The 21,719-nt window shown below is 49.0% G+C and overlaps 1 protein-coding gene across 2 annotated transcripts in view; it reads right to left on the reverse strand.

Annotated features, from left to right (window-relative positions):
• Nucleotides 1–1,984: 1,984 nt before the first annotated feature.
• Nucleotides 1,985–21,719, reverse strand: part of Gpld1 (glycosylphosphatidylinositol specific phospholipase D1) — a 52,074-nt gene continuing 32,339 nt past the window's right edge. For both annotated transcript variants that reach the window (XM_028880763.2, XM_037205863.1), the window contains 12 exons: nt 20,342–20,528; nt 17,221–17,331; nt 16,453–16,527; nt 16,207–16,363; nt 14,003–14,144; nt 12,045–12,150; nt 11,873–11,966; nt 8,420–8,599; nt 7,773–7,933; nt 5,754–5,780; nt 5,602–5,652; nt 1,985–2,733 (listed from right to left, as the gene is read on the reverse strand). In XM_028880763.2, coding sequence (XP_028736596.1) covers nt 2,647–2,733; nt 5,602–5,652; nt 5,754–5,780; nt 7,773–7,933; nt 8,420–8,599; nt 11,873–11,966; nt 12,045–12,150; nt 14,003–14,144; nt 16,207–16,363; nt 16,453–16,527; nt 17,221–17,331; nt 20,342–20,528 — 1,378 coding nt within the window. In that variant the 3' untranslated portion in view covers nt 1,985–2,646. The remainder of the gene's footprint in view (nt 2,734–5,601; nt 5,653–5,753; nt 5,781–7,772; nt 7,934–8,419; nt 8,600–11,872; nt 11,967–12,044; nt 12,151–14,002; nt 14,145–16,206; nt 16,364–16,452; nt 16,528–17,220; nt 17,332–20,341; nt 20,529–21,719) is intronic.

Below are 21,719 nucleotides of genomic sequence, written 5' to 3' on the forward strand. Positions count from 1 at the left end.
CCATGAAGAATTGAAGTCCATTTGATCCCAGGTCAGAAAGGATCAAATATCGTTTTCTCCTTGTGTTAGTTTATGAGCTTGAATAAAGTAATTGTTTGATGAATCGTGTACCTCCTATCAGTCAGATAAAAGGACAGAACTGGCGGTTTGTAAAATTTTTAAAGATGGTTAGGTCAGGTAGGGATTTTATAATTGAGCAAGCAGTCACATCCCACATCGAGCAAGGGGTGTGATACTTTTTGACAGTCTATCCTTACGTTCAGAGCCTATGAGCCAATGTGGACAGAGCAGAGGTCATCCTCATGACCACAGACTGGAAGAAGCTCTGACCGACTCAGGCTGACAGGCTGTTTGTGTGACGGGGTCCAGGAGCTGCGCTCAGCTTTATTTCTTGGAATGGCATCACTGAAGCTACATTTGAACTTTAGCGTAATAACTTGAGTAATGGCCACAGAGGTGGTCTCATGGAGGGATGGAATTGGGGTCCAGAGACCTGAGCTCTCTACCAAAAGCCCACCTCCAATCATTCTAACTTTATAGTCTGGGACAATAAGGCATAAAGCAATTCCTATCATGAAGCCTTGAAAATGTACAGAGAGAGAGCTAGAAAACCAGTATATAAATGTCTGTTGGTGTCTTGGTAAAGATCACCACGCTAAACAGTTGAATCAGTTAGTGTTGTTTTCGTTACCTCCACTTGAGTTTCTAAGCATTGTGGGGCTGTTTCTTAGAACCTCAGTTAATGCTTGGTGAAAGGAAATTTTAATCCACCTGTTGAGGATAATATTCAGACTGTCGTGTGCTAATGTTTCCTCTATATCAGGTCAGTATTCTTCATAGGTTGACCTTCAAAAGTGGTACAGCACTGACCTGCTTCTCACAGAAGAGTCAGTGTGCTACAATGTCACCATGTTAGACCTGTCAGTGGTACAGTCCTTCAGCTTGAAGATGTCCCATCTCCATAAGCTTTCGGCTCCCTTTACCCGGAGCCTGCTATCTGCTATGTTCAGACATTGAGCCAAAGACAAATTCTGTGGCCAGCTCTCATCAGGTAGAGCAAAAGCACTGGCACTTTGGGCCAGAGCATCAGCTCAGGGTTGGGGAAGCCCATGCCTGGTGTGCACAGGGCCCTGGGTTTAGCCCTGCTGTTCACGTTTGCTGATTGGCTATCACAGTGACAAAACAATAACCCTTCTGCTGGTAGTGTTCTTCAGATAGGTTGAACTGCCAGTTACTAGCCAAGCAAAACCAAATGTCCCTGTGTTCTCCTCCTGCCGTGTCTTGGGCTGTATCGCGCACACTCAAAACGCCATCCTGGAGCATGAGCGGTGCCTTCTGGGGTGAGTGTGAACTGTCCCCTTTCTCCCTGTGGGTCGTCTCAATGGAGTCCTTCCTCTGTTGGACTCTTCCTCATCCTCTGCAGAAGGTTTTCTCTCTGGTTGGTATTGTCACCCATTTCCTTCTGCTTTTGATATCATTTCCCAGGGTCAGGAGGAACAGTGTCTCCCTTGGCTGACACAGAACCAGCCAGTCACTGTTAGCAGATCTAAGTGCTGGTGGTGAATTTCTCCTGAAGCCAGCCTGGGGATGGAGCACAGAATCCACCCTAAAGAATGGGCCAAGAACAGGCAAAGCCACAGCCCACCTGCCACTGGGTTCCCCACTGGTCCCTTACAGTCACCCTGGGCTCAGGCCACACTCCTTCCTGCTCTGTTGATGGCGCTGGCAGCTTAGCACAGCAACGTCCCCCCCCATGTCCCCCTCTTGTGAGACTTAACCACACTGGTGAAACAGCCAGCTCCACAGACCTGTGAGGCACGCACGAGGTGGCTCGTGGAACTTTGGTTTCTGTGGTGCTCCTTCTAAATGGTCACTGAGGAGGGGCCAGGGTGTGGGCCCCGTGCCCCATCCGTTCTCTCTCCTCCCCACGGTGTTTTCACTGTGTCCTGTGCCGTCGGCATGACAAAATGCCCACGAGAAACAGCTTCTGAAGAGGAAATGTTTATTTGGGCTCACAGTTGCAGCCATGTTAGCTCCAGGGTACTTTACCCTGCTGCTTTGGGGCTGGGGGAGAAGCAGTACAGCATGGCAGAGGAGAGCTGTTCATTGCATGGCAGCTGGGAAACAGACAAGGAAGGAAGGACTTGGGGTCCTGATACACCCCAATGGCATAACTTCCCCCGACAAGGTCCCACTCCAAAGTCTCCACCCTCCTTCAGCTGGGGGCAAGCCTTCAACATGGGAATTTTGAGGCACATTTAAGATCCAAATAGGACCAGCCACCACTAACAAGGATTTAGAGACTGTGTTGAGAGCTAACTGCACCCTTTCTAGGCAAGGGAGAGACGTGTATTTAAACAGAAGAGGAGGAAGCATGAATTGTTACAGTCCCAAGCACAGGCAGGAAGCTCAGAGAAGATGCAAAAGCGTTTTTTAGAAGATGCAAAGTGCCCGCCGCTCCCCATCATCCCGTGTCCACACACAGCTGGCCATATTTCCAGGTAACTTGGCTGTCAGTATGTCTGTCCCAGGAGCCCCACCTCTGTCGGGTTTCGCTACAGCTCCACTGGAGGGATGCTTTGTCCACCCTGGAGCTGACTTGGGCCAAGAGAGGAGGGGGTGGAATAGGAGAGTGGAGTGACCTCTTCAGTCTGAGCCGAGGCTGTAGACATGAAGTGCCCCGGAGAGCCGGGCTCCCCAAGAACTTCTTCCAGCAGCGACAACTACTTGGTTCTGTAGAAGATACAACAGAGACAGCATTCCTGACAAATCCCCACCCTGAAGCAGACCTGCCGTGCTCTGGAGATGCCTAGGAAAGTGATGCTGGCCAGACCCCCCCATAGCTCCAACTTAGGCCTCTCCCTTTGCTCAGACACCACTTTCTTGATTTGTAAGTTCTGAAAACCACAGTTGTGGAAGTTGACCCCAGCCTCTGCCTCTTGTAATTACAAACAAACAAACAAACAACAGGAAATACACGAGTGCGTGCTTATTCCAGAACCTCATGTGGTACGATGTAGACCATGCATCTGGAGTGGTAAGGACTTGCAAGGGGCTACATTCACACAGCATCCCTGCTGCCTAATGTTTTCAGGCCGGTCTTCCAGAATTTTTTTCAAAATCTGCTGCAGGTTGTGAAACATTTTAGTAAAGGCAAAATCTTCACAGTTTGCGGTTAAATTTGATTTGGGAGAGTTGCCAAAAGTTACTTTAAATCATTACTGGTAAGTGAAGTGTGGCTGGTCATGCTGGCGGCTAGCATTTTAGATGAAGCAGGATATGCCATTGATCTTGTTGGTTTCATTTTAACACAATCCCAGAACGATGATAATGGCAGCAATGTACTGAGCCCTTACCATGCGTCAAATTCTAGGTGGAGCTCTTCCTGGTACATCCTAATACCCCAGTGTTGGCAAAAGAGACAATCTTTGTGCTTTTACTTTGGCTATATTCTAAGTCTCCATTTCCTGGGCAAAGCGTGCGCCTCTCTAAAGTTAACCCTTCCTGGCTGCCCACCATCTCCCTAGTCTAACCATCTCACATGCTCCCTCAAGGCCCATAGGTTCTGCAAGGCCTCCTAGACCTAGCCAGCACAGACAGCCACTGTCTTTAGCCCTGGGTCATTGTACGTCGATGTCAAAGGTCTTGGCTGCTTTTTGTCCTTCACCTCCACTGTGAGCGGGAGACAAGGCCATGTCTCACTGTTCCATCTACCTCTCAGCTGCCCAGGGAGGCACCACAGTTAAAGGTTCTGCTGAGGCTCACCACGTGACATGGGCAGTCTTAAGAAAGCACAGAGAAAGTGGCAGTGTTTGTTCCTTAGGTATGTCTCCAGACTGCCAATCCCACAAGGAAACCTGTCTTGAGAGTCCTAACTCAGGACTCAGGGACAGGCCACTCTGATGTTTTATGCTCACTGAGCCTTAATGCCCTGTCTCAGGGTGAGTCAGGAAAGGGAGGGATGTCAGTACTGATACAGGTGAACCGCAATTAGGCTAATTTGGAGAGATGCACAGACCAGAATTAACTGTGAAGTACTTTCATCTGGCCTTTATCACCACTGCCCTTGGTCGGTGTTCTTGATAATGTCTTAATTTTTTTGAAGATGCATAAAATTGTAAATGAAAGCCCCGTGTATCCTCTGGAGAATCCTCCCATAAGTTTAGTAATTGCTGTTTCTAGTAGCTAACCCTATTCATCAGCCTTGCTGTGTCAGCGAGAACACTTGGCCAGCAGAGGGCAGTTTCACCATGAGTCTCAAGCAGGCCCTGCATCCCAGCACCTCCCAAGCCTTCCCAGACTGCTGCTGTCTTCCAACACTTAGGAATCCTGCTCATTCTGCCTGTAGTCCTATGCCAGTCTCACGGACCTGCCTTCCCTGTGTGTCTTCCAGAGCAGTGACTGTCTCGTCTCTGTATTTTATAACCTAACACAATGCTGTGACACCAAATCCTGAAGTGAATGAACCATTTAGTGGTTTAGTTTGGTTTCTTTGTTTTGAGGCAGGGTCTCATTCTAACCCAGGCTAGCCTGGCCTCAGACTCCTACCTCAGCTTCTCCTGTGCTGGGATTACAGGCATGAGCTACCTACCACACCTGGCTCTGTAGAGTTATATATTAAGGTGAGTTTCTTAATTCTATATTTATTAAAATGTAATGTTAAATGTATGTATCCTCTAGCAGTCCCACTGCTGTGTTTCTCACAAGGATATTTGCACAATTATGTAAAAAAAATACAGTTATAAGAATGCTCAAAACAGCATTGTCTGTAATAGTTTTTAAAAATGGAAATAATGTAAGTATGGGAATGCAATTGAACTGAATTATGGAATGTCCAGAGAATAAAATATTGTGTGACTCTGGGAAGGAGTAAATGGTGCTGTGTGCTTATTTGATAAGAAGTGAAGGTGCATAAAAATGCAGCCATGGTGGCATGTGTGTCTGTCTAGACTCATTTAAAGACTGGACAGGGCAGCCCAGGATGTTGCTCATCAAGTCAAGGTGCTTGCTGTCCAGCCTGCCACCCTTCATTCAGTCTGTGGGACCCGCATGGTGGGAGAAGAGAACCAAAGTTCTCATGTGGTCCTGAGTACCACAAGTAAGTGTACTGTGGCACATAAACATACATGTAGCACACAGAGAACAAACATTTAAAAAACCCAGCAGTCTGGACAAAGACAGCAGAATCTTAATTAACAGAGGCTGTCATAGAGGGCGACAATCAGCAAAGGTAATGAAGGGCCAGGTGCTATCTGAGGCTGGAGGAGAACTCAGCTGCAGTTGCAATGTTAACAGCCACAGCCAGATCAGGAACGGGTGAGCATGTGTGAAGTGCCAGGCTCTTGAACACCCTTGAATCATGGACCCTGAAATTGGAACTTTGTAAAAATGCCATGTCAGGAAAAATTCTCTTTTTTCCACTATTTAAATATGACAGCCATATTTTAAAGTCAGATATAGTTGGCCCACAGGCTACACACTGTAGAGTAGGAGTGAAGGGAGGCACTGAGAAGTAGGGGTGAGTTTAAGTGTTACTTTTTTCCCCTAAAACTGAAGAAGTGAGATTATCAGATCTGGTGAAAGCACGGGTCCTTTACTCACCCTTTGCTTGGACCTCACAGAGACCAGCGAGCTCCCAAACCTTGAACCTGCCTGTAAAACACACACAGCATGGTTGTTCAGCAATTGAAGTAAGTACAAGGAGCTGGGGGTTGGGGGGGGGGGTGATCAGACTTTGGAGGTGGACTACTTACCTCAGGAGAAATCAATACATACTGTGCCTGGAAAAAAAGAGAGCAGGGAGGAGCCTGTTAGCATGACTGTGATCACTGTTCATTAAGAGCCATCTGACTGCCTCAGGCTCACATTTCAGTGTTTCCAGATTCTCCTTACAAGTATGCATGCCCTTAAACCCTAGAAATTCCATTTATAGGAGCTTAGATCCTAAAACATAAGCCATTGTATGAAATCATTTATATGGGAATTATAATAGAATCAGCCAAAGTGACTAATGATTACCACTTCAGGAAGGTCAGTTAAATGGATTTATTCCAATATAAAATAGTTGGCAGATAACAGAACCCTGCCCCACCCCATCTCAGCAGGCTCCCTGTAATCCAGGCTTCCTAATCCTCCTGCCTCTCCCCCTGGGGTGCTAGGATTACAGGATTACCACGATACCCCATACCCCTCTAGAACAATGTGAACTTTTTTCCCATAAGGTGCTATCTAGTTTTTGGTTTTGTGCATACACATGTGCCAGGGCATGCATGTGGAGGTCAGAGGGCAACTTTTGAGAGTAGGTTCCCTCCTACCATGTGGGTTGTAGGCCCTCAGGCTTGGCAGCAGGCTCCGTTACCCACTGAACCACCTCACTGGCCCAGCAATGGTCTCGACATATAATGAATACTCCTTATCCAGAATGCCTGGGCCTGGAAGTTTGGATTTGGGATCTTTCTGATTCTAGAGTATCTACAGATACATAGTGAGATCTCCAGAGATGGGCCTGAGACTAAACAGAGGAAATATCTTACACCCATAGCCTGACAGTTCTGTACAGTGTGCTAATGACTTTATACATAAGACCAGCCCTCTATTGTACAATTTCCACTCGTAACATGTCAGCTCTCAGGAAGCCTAAGCTTTTGCAGCATCTCAGATTTCAAACTGGGGATGCTCAACATGCGTACTGTTTGATGAAAATCAGCACTTGGGAGGGAGAGGCGGGAAGATCAGGAGTTTGAGGCCAGCCTGGACTTCTACTTTAAAAAAAAAAAATCAAGTTAAAAATTGAAAACAATCACACATGATGTGATCACATTGGTTAACAAGTTTGAGAAATGGGTCTTAGCTCAGGTCCCGCCTGGCTGCCATTTGCTGTGTGACTTGAACAGAAACTCTCTGTCCTTCAGGCTCTCTGTCACTGGCATCAAAGCAGCTTCACAGCTTTGAGGTGGATTCGGCCACACAGGGTGTTTATTGTGTGTACACTCAGTAGGACAAAGTACCGCTAGCCTGTAATCTCTGCACCAGTGAAGCCGAGGCAGGGGCACTACCACAAGTTCCAGGCCAGACATGTCTACATAGGAAGACCCTGCTGTTTAGGTTCAGCCCCAGCCCCCACAACAGTCACATTTCAAAGTGTAGAAAATACTAGAATATGTACTCAGGCTAACAGGAGAGTGCTGTAGAACAGAAGTCTAAGTAGGTTCGTTTTAATGCTTTTGCTTGTGTTTCTCTAATTTCTACATTCTTCTACATACTAAACTTTAATTCATTTTGCAATTTAAAAAATAATTTTTTTTTTTTTGGTTTATTTTTGAGATAGGGTCTCACTTTGTAGCCCTGACAGGAAACCATGCTGGCCTCAAATTCAGAGATCCAACTGCCTCTACCTCCTAGGTGCTGGGATCAAAGGCATGTGCCACTACACCTTAATTTTTAAATTTCAGAAAGATAATAACAATAATAGAAAGCTAAATGCTTGGAAACATAGGAAAGCCATCAGAAAAAGGAGTAACACAAAGCAATGAACAAGAAACCAAAGGCTGTAGGTTTTAGTGAGACTCCAGTGGCCAGAACCTGCTTTTAGTCCCACATTCCCTGGGTACCTAGTCAGGCCATGGCCAGCTGTGAACAAGTCCAACTGGGCTCCAGCTCCAGAGGTCCAGCACAGCTGTAAGCACATGGGAAGCTAGGCGGCACACCCCTGGCAGATGAGTGAGCCACATCTGGACCTCCCTCATGGAGTGGAATCCATAGACCACCTTTACCTTCTCCTCTGGACATGGAGTCATCCAGGATTTGCATTTGCCTGTCATGTCACCGAGGGTGGTGTGCTTGCCATTATAAATGTAAACTCGCCCGTCTTCTCCCCCTAGCAGTCCAGAAGTAACATCTGTTATCCTCAGGGGGGCAGCCATGATGATTTCATCTGTAAACCACAAGTGGGCGGAGGCATTAGCCTGCTGGATCCTGAGCCAACCTCCCACAAGTCATCAGCACGACCTTCAGTCTGCATGGCTTCCTCCAAAATCAGGTAGAGGCCTATGTTCCCCCTTCGTCATCCATCAATGATGGACCTGGTGACTCTCCCGCCAAGTCTTTAGGGAATGCAGACTGTTCTTGAGCATCCAAGTTCAGATCTATCAGAAGACCTTGAACCCAGCTGTGGCATACTCATGAAGTGCCAGCACTTGGGAGATGAAGGCAGGAGGATCGGTAATCGAAAAATAGCCTTGACTACATGAGGAGCTGGAAGCACACCTGGACTATGTGAGACTTTGTACTTAAAAAAAAAAAATTGCCCTTGGGCCACTGGACTGTCAATCAGAGGGCAGAACCGTGGCCATCTACCTGGGACACAGGTCCACTGGGTATGAAGGGAGTGACTTTAGGTAAGACACTATTCCCACCTTACCTAAGCCATCATCATCCAGGTCAGTCAGGTGTAGAACGCTACCAAACCGAGAAAAGCGCCGGTCTCCACTGAAGGTGCTGAGCAGAGCAGGCTGTGTCTTCTCCAGGGCTAGCTCGTACATCCGAGTGGCTCCGCCCTGGTGCAGGGTCATGGTTAGGAATGCCATTTTAGACACGTCATCTGAAACAAGCCACAGCGTCTCCTAGTGTCGTAAGAGTATAAAGGTGGGATCCACCAGTATCCCATTTATCCCTCAGGCACGTGCACTTTCAGGGGACACAGGACAGTGAGTGTTTCCTGGGGTGGTTTGCTCCAGCCGGTTGAAAGATGTGAGGTACATGCAGGCAGCTTGGTGATCCCATCACACAGCTCCTATGATCCGCTCCACCACTCAAGTACATTATTGTCTACCAGACCAGCTTGTCATCTTTTCCTACCTTCCTTTTTTATTTCCTTTGAGACAGGCCAACCTCAAACTATCTAGCTGAAGATGACCTTGACCTTGACCTCCTGATCCTCCTGCCCCTCCCAAGCTCTGCGATTATAGGTGTGCATCACCTACAATGAGAATTTTTCGCTTTCTATTGTATTTCTTTTGTTTGTTTGTTTTGTTCTGTTTTGTTGAGACAGAGTTTCTCTGTGTAGTTTTGATGACTTTCCTGGATCTCACTCTGTAGACCAGGCTGGCCTTAAACTCACAGAGATGTTCCTGGCTCTGCCTCCCAAGTGCTGGGATTGAAGGCGTGTGCCACCACCACCCAGCCTTTATTGTATTTCTTCCTAAGAGCAATTTACCAGAAAAGTCTGGGAACCTTTAACTCTCGGCATACAATAGAATCACAAGAAAAATAAAATGAGGGGCTGGAGAGATGGCTCAGTGGTTAAGAGCACTGGCTGTTCTTCCAGAGGACCTGGATTTAATTCCCAGCACCCACATGGCAGCTCACAACTGTCTGTAACTCCAGTTCCAGGGGGTCTGACACCTTTATACCAATGCACATAAAATAAAGTTAAATAAATTTAAAAAAAAAAAAAAAAAAAAAGAGCAATGTGTGCCTGGAGCGTTTGTAAATGACTTCCTAAGAAGAGGACAGAGAGGCATCTCTGCAGTGCTCTCTACAGCATGTCCTCACATCGTCCTGTCCCCACCCGCGCAGTGACCATGCAGCCAAGTCTTTACCGGATGCACGCTTGCCCCTCAAGTCTCTTCCCCTCTTAGAGTAAGCGATCATTCGGAAATGACTGTCTGGCACTGTGCAGGGAAGGTCTCGGGGAAGACTGGCTCCTCTAGTCTGGGAATCTCCCTGAGGTGCCCAGTGCGTGAGAAAAGTAGCCCATCATTTCCCCAGCTCTGGTTTCTATGGCTGAGGCCCAGCCCCTCCTCCAGAACAATGTCAAAGTGACACCTGACTGTTTCCCTCACAGGACAGTGGCAGGTACAAGTGAGAAAAACGCAATATATGCAAGAGCAATCATATTTTTGAAGAATATTTGACAAAGAATATGCTCACAATAAGATATAAATACATTTTTTTAATTAAGAATGAAAATTACAGCCAGGCAGCGGTGGTGCATGCCTTTAATCCCAGCACTCAGGAGGCAGAGCCAGGCAGCTCTCTGTGAGTTCGAGGCCAGCCTGGTCTACAGAGTGAGTACCAGGAAAGGTGCAAAGCCATATAGAGAAATCCTGTCTCGAAAAAACAAACAAACAAAGGAACAAACAAAAAAGGAACATAAGGAAATTGCTGGTGGATCTTCTATCCCACCCCCAACCCCTACACACTTCAAGTGGCCAGCATTATTAAAGGATTTGATTACGCTAAACCTGAAATAAAATAATAAAAATAATTTAAAATAGTTTAAATACAAGTTAAGCCTTTTAAATACTTATTCTGTGTGTGTGTGTATCTTGTGTGCATGAGTGAGTGCCTGCAGGAGCCAGAAGGTGGCAATTGTGAGCCGCATGGCGTGTGCTGGGAACCAGAGCGCACTGGTGTGGTGGTATTCTAATTGTACTGAAATGTGATTTTGATTGTATGTTAATAAATAAAGTTACCCGGGGGTCAGAGCTATTAGAGCCACAGCAAGAGTGTGGCGGTGGTGGCACACGCCTTTAATCCCATAGATCTCTGTGTGTTCAGGGATACAGCCAGCATTAGAGACATACGCCTTTAAGACCTGGGGGGCTGTACATTCAGACAGTGACGAGGCAGTCACGTGTTTGGGTTTACAACCAATGAGAAGACAGAACAAAATACTATAAAAAGACAGACAGACAGGATATAGCTCTCTTTCGGGAAGCTGGGACACCACAGGAGGAAGGGTGAGATTTTAGCTCTGAGCTCTGATCTCTCGGCTTTTTCTTTTACATTGGTTCTGTGTTTCTTATTTAATAAGACTGTTGGTTACATCTACACACCGGCTCTTAACCACGGATCATCTGTCTATCCCACGAGTTTTAGGTGTGTTTGTTGGTTGAGACACTGTCATGTAGCCCAGGGTACTCTCAAAGTCACTATGTAGCAGAGGCTTGCCTTGAACTCCTGACCTCCTGCCTCTACTTGGCCCACAGGAGTGAGAACCAGCAAAGTCAATTCAAATTTTTTGGGGAGCCTGGGCTAAATAGCACCTCAATAACAAGAGCAGAAACAAAACAAAGCAGCTCTTCCCTAGCTCTGGGGTCAGTAGTGTGGGAGCTTTAGACACACTTTCATGCATCATTTTCAACGGTTTTGAAATAAATACTATATTTTACAGATGACGATACAGGAGTTCAGAAAGGTTAAATAACTACCCCAAAGGTACACAACTTGCTACTTGTGATTTTTAAAAAGGAAATATTTAAGTCCACTTGGGCCTGGCAAGTTCCCTTGACTTTCTGCTAAGGCAATGTGGTCAAAGAGCCTTATGGCATGTTGCTGCAGGATATTTGACTGCCCTGTGATGCCCCAAGACTGTTCTTAAAGTTAACCGCTAGTCAGGGGGCGGAGCCACTGACCAGTTGACAAGAATTAGTCATAGGGAATACGGAGGACCCAGGATAGGGATAGAGAGGCACAGCAAAGAGTAGGGAAGGACTTGGAGATTCTCTCCACACTTTCGGTCTGGGAAGTGTGGAGAGAAGGTCATCTGGTCACTCCTCCACCATATCTTTGATCTACTAGGTGTTCGCCCAATATCTGACTCCCGAGTCTTTATTGGTAATAGAACAACTGATAAAAACAGCAGCATGGCCAGGTGGTGGTGGCGCACGCCTTTAGTCCCAGCACTCGGGAGGCAGAGGCAGGTGGATCTCTGTGAGTTCCAGGCTAGCCTGGTCTACAAAGCGAGTTCCAGGAAAGGTGCAAAGCTACACAGAGAAACCCTGTCTCAAGAAAACAAAAGAAACAACAACAACAAAAAAAAAAAAAAAAAAAAAAAAAAAAAAAAAACCAGCAGCGTGTGGTGACCTACCTCGGGTGGGGGCTCCGACCAGCAGCACTTGTGTTAGGGTCCCGTTCAGCCTCACATGGCCACTTGACAGGGAGGTGCCCAGCTTTCCCACTGCCTGCAAAGAACAATTGATCATCCATCACTCACCAACCAAGCTACCTGCAGCACGTCTTTGAGAGGGAGACGGCGGTACCTTATCTCCTGAGATGGTGATGGCACTCTGGGAGTTTGGTGGGAAGTAGCCGTACACCCTTCCCAGGCTGTTTTTCTCGTGGTTCCTGTGGCTTGAGCGTGCCGACCTGGGGAGAACACAATGCCAGTGGCAGGTGCAGGAGGCAGAGCCCGAGGATTAAGTGTCCAGGGAAGAAGCTAAGTCTCACCCCATCATGCATCCCTTGGGCTCTGTCCTGTGATCCTGGACTACACTGGCGCCTATGAAGTTCATCTCACCAACATGGAGGTCTCACATGCACCCTCTACCTCCCCACTACAGCAAAAGCAGGGATGCCTACGACCAGTGGTCGAATCCCACTCACTGCCCACCTCATTGCTAGTGTCCCTATGTGGAAGTCCTGACTGCCAATACGTCAGAATCAGACTGTATTGGAGACAGTGTCTTTAAAAGGGTCACCACATGAAAAGGGGAACACTGGAGACAGCCATAATCAAATATGACTTAGTCCTTATAAAAACAGATTAGTACACAGACAACCCGGAGGGATGTGACATTCCCAGGGCAGAAATGATTGATTTGCTTCCTGAGTGCTGTAATGCTGCAGATCCAGAGCCAAGTTGCCTTTGGCTATCTTTAGTTCCCTTAATAGCTGCCAGTCACTGCCCACTTCTGACCTAGCATCTCCGTGACTCTCAGGTAAAACCCTTTGAGCGTCATAGACAACTATCTTCCCCCAACCCAGAGGCTCAGAAGCCTCTGGAGCCATAGCATGGAGTCCTTGTGGTTCTGTAACCCACCTAACTGTTGTTTCCACCAATGTATTTGGGCGGTGGGGGGGGAGGGGTACTTTTATTTCTTTCTTTTGTTCTATAACTAAAATAATTTCAAGAAATCATTTCTTCATTGAAACATGTTATTTGAGCAACCTGATTCTGTGTTCGTGTGCTATACAGTCACTCCTGTTTGGCTCAAGAATAAACTATTTCTGGGGCGGAGAGATGGCTCAGCTGTCTAAGAGCCCTGGCTGGTCTTCCAGAGGACTGGGGTTCGATTCCCAGCACCCACATGGTGGCTAACAACTGGCTGTAACTCCAGTTCCAGGAGATCCAACACCCTCTTCTGGCCTCTGAGGGCCCTTTACACAAGGATTTTAAAAAAGAATTGAGCTATTTCTTATTTCCTTTGCGGTGAGAGCTGTGTCTCGTTAGATGAGTCTGTAAAGACAGAGGGAAGCCCGTTATATATAAGCCAAAGAGAGCCGGGCGGCAGTGGCGTACGCCTTTAATCCCAGCACTCGGGAGGCAGAGCCAGGCAGATCTCTGTGAGTTCGAGGCCAGCCTGGGCTACAGAGCGAGTTCCAGGAAAGGCATCAAAACTACACAGAGAAACTCTGTCTTGAAAAACCAAGAATAAAATAAAAAAATAAGCCAAACGGAGGCTCCAGAAGAACCCTGCCTACACTTGGATCTTGGATTTCCAGCTTCCAGGACAGTAAAATGAAATATTTCTGTGTTTAAACCCCTGTGCTGAGGAATGTGTTGCTGTGGGTCCCGCAAGCCAGTGAGCTTACCAGCTGCAGCCTCTCAGATGAAAAGTCTGTGGCCTCCCTCCAGAGCTGGGGCCTTCTAAGGACAATAGCCACTCACCCCTTTCTTTACACCCCACACTTAAAGAGGTGCCGCAGCGGCTGGCACCTGCCCCTGTGTGCAGTTGTCTCCCCATCCCCCACCCCACCCCACCCCCACCCCCACCACCCCCAACCGCCCCACCCCACACCCCACCCCACCACCACCCCACCCCCCCACCCCCCCCCACCCCCCCACCCCACACCCCACCCCACCACCCCACCACCCCCACCCCCACCCCACCACCACCCCCCACCCCCACACCCCACACCCCACCCCACCACCCCACCACCCCCCACACACCCATACCCCCACCCCACACCCCACCCCACCCCCGCTGTCAACACTGACCTGCTGACATTCTTCCAGGTTGGGCTCCCAACCAGCAGCAGGGTTCTGTTTGTCACTGTCACCCCGTGAAGGGAGTATCCAAACCAAGAGAAGTCCTCCTCCCCGTTCACCTTCCAGTCAGCTTCCTCTGCAGTCAGTGTTTCTAAAGAAAAACGGTCTCCATCAACCAACCAACCGATCACCAATCAGTGACACCCAGTCCCAGTAAACGAACATGAAAGAAACAAAGCAAGGTGTGTGATGGGCATGGTGATAACATATATAATCTCAGAACTTGGGGTGTGGAGGCAGAAGGATCAAGAGTTCAAGGTCATCCTTGGCTCTATGCAGTCTGAGACTTGCCTGGGTAGCATGAGACCCCGTCTTAAAACAAAAACAAACCCCTACATGGCTGACTGAATGGTACCCATTCCCTGTATGAGGGAGGACTTGGAATTGAAAGGCTGCATCTTGTTCATGAACACATGAGGACCAGGACCCTTCTGAGACCTTGCCAGAACCCTTTTGTCATATATGGATCCCAGGACCAGCATCAGAAGTAGATGTCACTCTTCAGACAAGAAGTGTGATTCTGGAGCTCATTTCCAAAGGGTGAAGATGCTATTTAGAAAGGTCTTTCTCAGGGCAGCGAGACAACTGGGATGACTTTGGCCTCAGCCTTCATGGCATTTTATTTTACTCTTTACAGCTGTAAGAATAACCTCTTCCACTGGGGCCATACTGATCCGAGTGGCCTGTGTTGCCACCCTGGGCCATGGTGTCACCCAGACCCAAACTTTGGCCAAGAGCCATGTCTGGGCCTGTGGCCGTACTCCAGCCATCTATCTGTGTTGATGTCCATGGCTCCTGTTGCCATCGAAGGCCGTGTGGATGCCCAGGGTTGAGGCCACCACCCAAGGCCATGTTGGTGTCTGAGGGTCATGGCTGCAGCCAGGGCCATACAGATCTGAGTGACCTGAACTGCCCTACGGGGGCCATGGTGACATCCGGCCCCGAGCTGTAGCCATGGACCACATCTGGGTCTGTGGTCCTACTACAGCTATGTTGATGTCTGTGGCCCGTGTTGCCACCAAAGGCCATAAGGATGGCCGAGGTCAGGGCCACCACACTTGGGAGAGATGTCCCCACTCCTTACCACAGGCATGGGAGAGCTGGCCCTGATGATATGGGCGTAGAAGAGCTGGCTCCACCCCTCCCCTGAGGAGGCCAGGACTGACCAAATCAGCTCTCACCCAGACCCATGTGGGCTTTGAGTTGGCACACCCCAGCATCTACCCCATCTCTGAGTGCACGAAGAGATTGGCCCTGCGTGACCACAGCCACAGGCTCTCCATGATGGGGCAACAGCAGGAAATCTGAGAGGAGTCTTGGTGAGGGCCGAGCATTGATGGTGTACCAGAAGCCAGAGGCCTTGAACCTGACCCACAACTCACACAATGAACACTTGCAAGTAAAGCTGAGTAGACAAAAAGGCCCCATTCTCGACACGCCACAGCGCCCAGTGCCACTGAGATGGATGAAGAGGAGTTGGAGAGGCGGGAAAGGCAGGAGTGAAGTGAGTTTTTTGTTTGCTTGCTTGCTGGCTGGCTGGCTTTGTTTTATTTTTAATTAATTTTTAAAAAATTTTCTTTTGGGGGAGATGCTACAGGGGTGAGGGGCAGATATGGAGAGACTGGGAAATGAGCGGGATTGGGGTGTCACAAGATGTGAAAGTCCCCAAGAATCAATTTTTTAAATTATGGCTTTTCTTTAAAAAGAATAACCTCTTGTCCCCTTTGTGACTTCTTGTATACTCAATGAGCATTATTTTTTAAACGTGTGTGTGTGTGTGTGTGTGTGTGTGTGTGTGTGTGTGTGTGTGTTCGACTACCCACATGCCATGGCATGCATGTGGAGGTCAAAGAGCAGTTTTTAAGGAGTTAGGTCTCTCCCTCCACTCTATGGATTCTGGAGATCAAACTCAGGTTGTCAGGCTTAGCAGCAAGCCCCTTACCCACTGAGACATCTCACCTGCCCTCATTGGCGATTCTTTCCCCATCTCTTGCCAGTACCTGTCAGCATGAGAGCCTGGCTCTTAGCAAGGGACCTGATAGCACATTCCAGGAAAAGGACACAGACCCATATGCAGGAGATACCAGGGCAGCCACAGTCAAGCTGGGCCCTGCGCCCCATCCCCCACTCCCCCACCCCCCCGCAGCCTCTACCTTGGTCCCTCTGCCTGGGGTGTGAATAAAAGGCAGCCACCATCCCTCGCTGCTTCCCTCCGCCAGGTGCGAAGGGCGAGCTGATCACCAGGTCGGGCTGGCCATCTCCATCCACATCTGCTGCCAGGAGGGTCCAGCCCAGGTTACAGTAGGTGTCCTTAGGAGGTAAGCAGGAAAGCAGAACCCGTCAGCCCCAGAGGCCCCAGACGGCAGCTGAGTGAGGCGGAGGCGGAGATGGAGGCATACCTTGCAGGAGATGGTGACGTTAGGGGAAGAAGCCAGCCTCCCTTGCTGGGAACCATAGTAGACATACACGGCACCCTAGACAAACACAAACAACAATAATAATAAGCACACACCATAATGCTTTCCTGGTGCCAAGAACCCTAAACGACAGCAAAACAGAGGAGACTCACTATCCCCAGAAACTCTGTCTGGACACCAGAGTTATTATTGTTGTTTGCTTAACACAGAGTTTGACTATGTATTTATCCCATACTGACCTGGAACTCACTATGTAGACCAGGCTGGCCTTGAACTCGTGGCTATCCTCCTGCTTCAGCCTCCTGGCAGTGATTACAGTCATGTATCATCATGCCTAGCTATGTTTCTTTTCTCTTTTTTTTTGTTTGTTTTTCGAGACAGTTTCTCTGTGTAGCTTTGCGCCTTTCCTGGAACTCACTTGGTAGCCCAGGCTGGCCCCAAACTCACAGAGATCTGCATGGCTCTGCCTCCCGAGTGCTGGGATTAAAGGCGTGCACCACCACCGCCCGGCATTTCTTTTAACCTTCACTTCCACGAGACTTAAGAGAGCCCCGAAGCAGGAAAAACAACAAGACACAAAAACGGCCATTTTATCCCTGCCTCCCAGTCTGTAGCCACTGCTGTGATGGCAGAGGACCTGACTCCGCTCTTCCCCAGAACACACTTCCTCCCGGTTCCTGTCTTCTCCCTGCCAGGCAGTGTCCCCCGGCCCTGGCCCCAGCCCCACCTCCGCCTTCTTCCCAGCCTTACGGTGTAGGTGAGCTGCCCCGAGCCCACGGAGGGGGCACCCACAGCCAAGTCAGGCAGCCCATCCTTGTTGAAGTCCAGCACGGCCAAAGCTGAGCCGAAGCGACCTGAAGGCTGAGAAAACACACGTGACTCCTCTGGGCTCTGCATGGCCTCCAGACTCCCCATGTGGAGAGCCTGGGCCCCAACCTATTGCCCATAGGCTGAGGCCCAGAACCTCACCGCTCAGTGGCACATTTGGGACACATCTGGGTAGCTCTGCCTTAGGGGGACTTTGGGCAAGTCTGTCTGTCTTGAGAAGAAGCCGAAGCACAAGGAAGCAGACAGTCCTTGGGAGCTCCGGATGTGTGCGTGTGCATGTGTGTGTGTGTGTGTGTGTGTGTGTGTGTGTGTGTGTGTGTGTGTATGTTGCTAGGTGTTGAACTGAACGTCTCACACATGCTAGGCAAGTACTCTACTGTTGAACTATATCCCCAGCCCTTTTTGTATTTTGTTTTTGTTTTGTTTTGTTTTGTTTGTTCATTTTGAGATAGGGGGTCTCACTAAATTGCCCAAGCTGGCCTTGAACTCACTTTGTAACTTAGGCAGGCCTTGAACTTGTGACCCTTCCTTCTGTCTCAGCCTCCTGAGCAGCTAGGCTGGCAGGTCTATACCACCAGGCCTAGCTGACAGTTTCTAAAGTAACAACCACAAACTAACAGCAGCAGCCGCTGACTCTGTCAACCACCCGTGACGTGGTGGCAGAGCCGCACTGCCTGGCACGGCAGGTTCTGGCCTAAGATGCCAATGTATTTCAATTTAAAGCAATTAGTACAAAGCTTGTCTCCCAGCTGCAATGGTCCCATTTCACATACACAAACACCCCATCGTGGCAGAAGATTCTACCGAGCTTTACATGGATTAAGTTAGGTGCTTACTAACTTAAGTTAGCTGTTGCTAACCTCACATCCCTTTTATAAGGAGAAAACTTGTTCTATTCCAACATAATTTGTTCCCAACATAGTTTTTCTCTATGGGTATTTTTCCAGCTCCTGTCTACAATCAGCCTAAAGCCTGACTCATCAGCTGCTTCTCTGTGCCTTCCACAGCTTATCCCACAGGGAATTGTCTGGTAATGGTGATGGTAATGTTGCCGCATCACTGATGGCCCAGTGCCCCATAGAATCCACTGACTGACTCCTATGGTGTGTGCGAAGCTCTCTGAGGCATCTGGCCTTTTGAAATGATCCAGGAACATGACGGAGGGCAGGGGATTACCCCAGGACTGGATGCACGCTAGGGTTGGGTGAGGACCAGTGACGAGCTGAGCCTTGTCCTCTGCAGACAGGCTGTGTCACGTCTCCAGCGGCTGGGCTGTTAAGCCCCGTGGAGATCCAGCCTTTCGTTCACAGAAGAGCACAGAGGAGCCCTGAAACGGCAACCCTCATACTCCACGACAGCCAAGAACAAAGGGAATGCTCTTGATGACACAGGGTGGCCCAGGTTTCCAAAGTCTAGTCCATGCCCTCTTCTGGCCGTCCTCCAAACTGCCGAAGGTCCCAGGGGAGGAGGGCGCTGTGGAGCCACCTCCTCCCATCCCACGTGGACTTAGAGAACTTATCGTGCAGGAAGCCGCTGCCCAGAATTTTGGACTTTGCCCACGAGTCTAACAGCAGTGACTGTGCGGCATGAAGAGAGACAGGGATGGCTTGGCTTATTTTAGAACTATTTCATGTGGTGTCAGAAGGCTCCAGAAAACGGAACAGCCTTTACAGTGTGACCCCACACACTGGGTAGGCAGCTCACTTCCACACGGCAGGGCAGGACTGCTTTCCTCAGAACCTAAACTAGATCACAAGCCCGTGGCACTTTTGATTGTTTTGTCTCTGCAGACAGGCGTGATGACGTCTCTTCTCCCCACAGCATTCGTAACTATCCCAGTCAGACAGCCGCCATTGACCCCCAAATCTAGGTTCCCAATCCCAGGCACTTGACGCTCAGAGATTCAGGGTCAGCCCAGGGCCACCAAAGCCTCTTCTGTGACCAGCAGCGAGGCTCTGGTGTTTCTCCTTGCTACTAAAATGGCTAATGCTTTCTGGGTCCACAAAGCCCTCCAGGGCCCTACGTGCTCCCAAGAGGAATGAACACTCTGATTTGGTGATAAACATGTACAGTGCCTGGGTTTCCCCGAGTGATGAAAAATTCCTCAAAGCAAAGCAATGATATCTAAGCAAAGCCTGGATTCCAGATGGGCCAAGGGCAGGCTGTTACTTTGATAAACGCTCCATAATCGTAGAAAACTGTTACACGGGGGAAATGATGAAAAGCATATGGGAAGTCTGTGTTCACCACCGCACCTCATCGTCGAGAAACTGCAGCTCTTCACACTACCAACCTTGGTACCTGGAAGAACAGGCATTGAAGAGTTCAAGGCCTGCCTGGGCTACATAGTGAATTCCAGGGAAGCCTGGGCTGCAGTGGTGAGACCCCGGCTCTTAAAATAGGAAAGAGATCGAATTCCACATGTCCACCTGCAGCTGGTGCAAACAGCATGCACATTTGCGGAAGGCATTGCACTTCCTACCTGAATAGTAACAGACTGAGATACAGGAAGTGAAGGGGACTGTGGTGACGGGAGGCACTTCGTCCGTGTAGGCGGCACTACACTACTCATTCTCCTCACTAGTGACTCATCTGGAGAACTTGTCTCAAAATGTGCTGTGTTAAGACTGAGGGCGATGGCTCAGCAGTAGGGTGCTACCCAGAACCCCTCCAGTGAGAGGCTGGGGGCGTGGCTCAGTGATAGAGTGCCTGCCTAGACTCCCCAAAACAAGGGCTGGGAGGAGGGCTCAGTGGTAGAATGCTGACCCAGAATCTTCCAACTCGGGGAATGTGGCTCAGCAGTACAGTGCTTGCTTAGTACTCTCTTTGAGGAGCTGGGGTCAGAGCTCAGCAAAAGAGTGCTTGTCTAGTAGCCTGAGTGAGGGGCTGGAGTGGGGCTCAGTGGTAGAGCAGTTGCCTGATATGTGAGAAGCCCTGGATTGAACCCCCGGTACCAGACAAACAAAGACAGTGAAAACATACCAGAATGTCAGCCATGGCTTACTCACCCCTAAGAGAGGAAAGATGTGACAGGAGGTCTCACCTGGAAGCCCTGCAGGATCCCGTGGGCCTCCTTGTCTAGGTCTAGGTCAATGGGGGGCAGGCCCAGATCGTTGCCATAGATGATGTATACCCGCCCAATCTGGAAGCGGCCAGGGTGGCTGTAGCCCGGTGCCCCCACCACGAGGTCACTGTGCCCGTCCTGGTTGAGGTCGGCTGAGGCCATGACCCTTAGAGAAGAAGATAACTGAGGTCTACGGTAACACTCCTGCTCTCCTTTCCAGAACCCAGCAATTCAGCTTTCCCAGTTGATTCCATGTTCTGCGTGACTGCTGGGAACATTCATTTGGGGGGCTGTATCATTTGTGGGATTCAGAGTCACTCCCCATATGGTGAAACAAAACAAAAATGGGCAGTTAGAGGCATCTGGGCCTTTCTGGACCACAGAACCAGAGTAGGGGAAGAGCAGCCTCATAAAGGTGTGTGTCCTACAGTCACTGAGATCCTCAGTTGGCCTGTTTGGTCCATTGTTACCCTACGGACACAGCCCAGCTTTTATGGCATTAAATTGGGTAGGCAACGTATGTACTGTGTGAACTGATCTTCCTAAAGGGGAAAAAGCCACGCCTGTGTTAAAGATTCTACAAGGGTTACTGGAAGTCTCTGATTGTGGACAGCTGGAATGTTGCAAATCCAGAGCCAAATTATCTCGGATAGTTTTTGGCATCTCAGTGGCCAAATTAATGGCCCACCTGCGCCTGACCTCACTTCCTTGAGATGATCAGGGAAATCCTTCAGAGATGTATTAACAGACCTCTAACTTCAACCAACCCCAGAGCTAAGAATGTTCCGGATAGCATCTGAGGCCTGCAGCAGACATTTTACTCTAACCAACTTGATGTTCCCACCAATATATTTTGTAAGTGTCTTGATTTATAACTTCTTCTGTTATGTCACTATAGAAACTTCATGAAACTGTTACCTCACTGAAACACAGTATTTTGGGTGACCTGAATTTGTGTTCTTGGACCATGGGTCACTCACAACTGGCTCCAGAATACACTCTATCTTTGAGATGGGAGCTGCATTTTTGTATCAAGTAAATACTTGTAGGTAGCACTTGTGACTGACTAGTTAGTTTTAGAGATGACAGTCAATGGTTCACATGTTACCCTAGGGCTGGAAAGAACAAAAGCGATGCTAATTCCAGCTCACATGGTCATGGGAGGAGGGAGTAACACGGCATAGAGAGAAAGGACAAAACAGTTTCTAAGATGTGTGATGTAAGGGCAAGGGCCAGAGCAGAGTCCCTGCGGCTAGGACCAGCCAGCAGGGAAGGTCCTGCTTCTTATGGCTGCCAACCCCGCAGCACCCCTCCTGTGGCTCCTCAGCGAAGGGGCTAAGAGACAGCAGAGAGGCAG

This window comes from Peromyscus leucopus, chromosome 5 (assembly GCF_004664715.2).
Source record: "Peromyscus leucopus breed LL Stock chromosome 5, UCI_PerLeu_2.1, whole genome shotgun sequence".
Taxonomy (NCBI): domain Eukaryota; kingdom Metazoa; phylum Chordata; class Mammalia; order Rodentia; family Cricetidae; genus Peromyscus; species Peromyscus leucopus.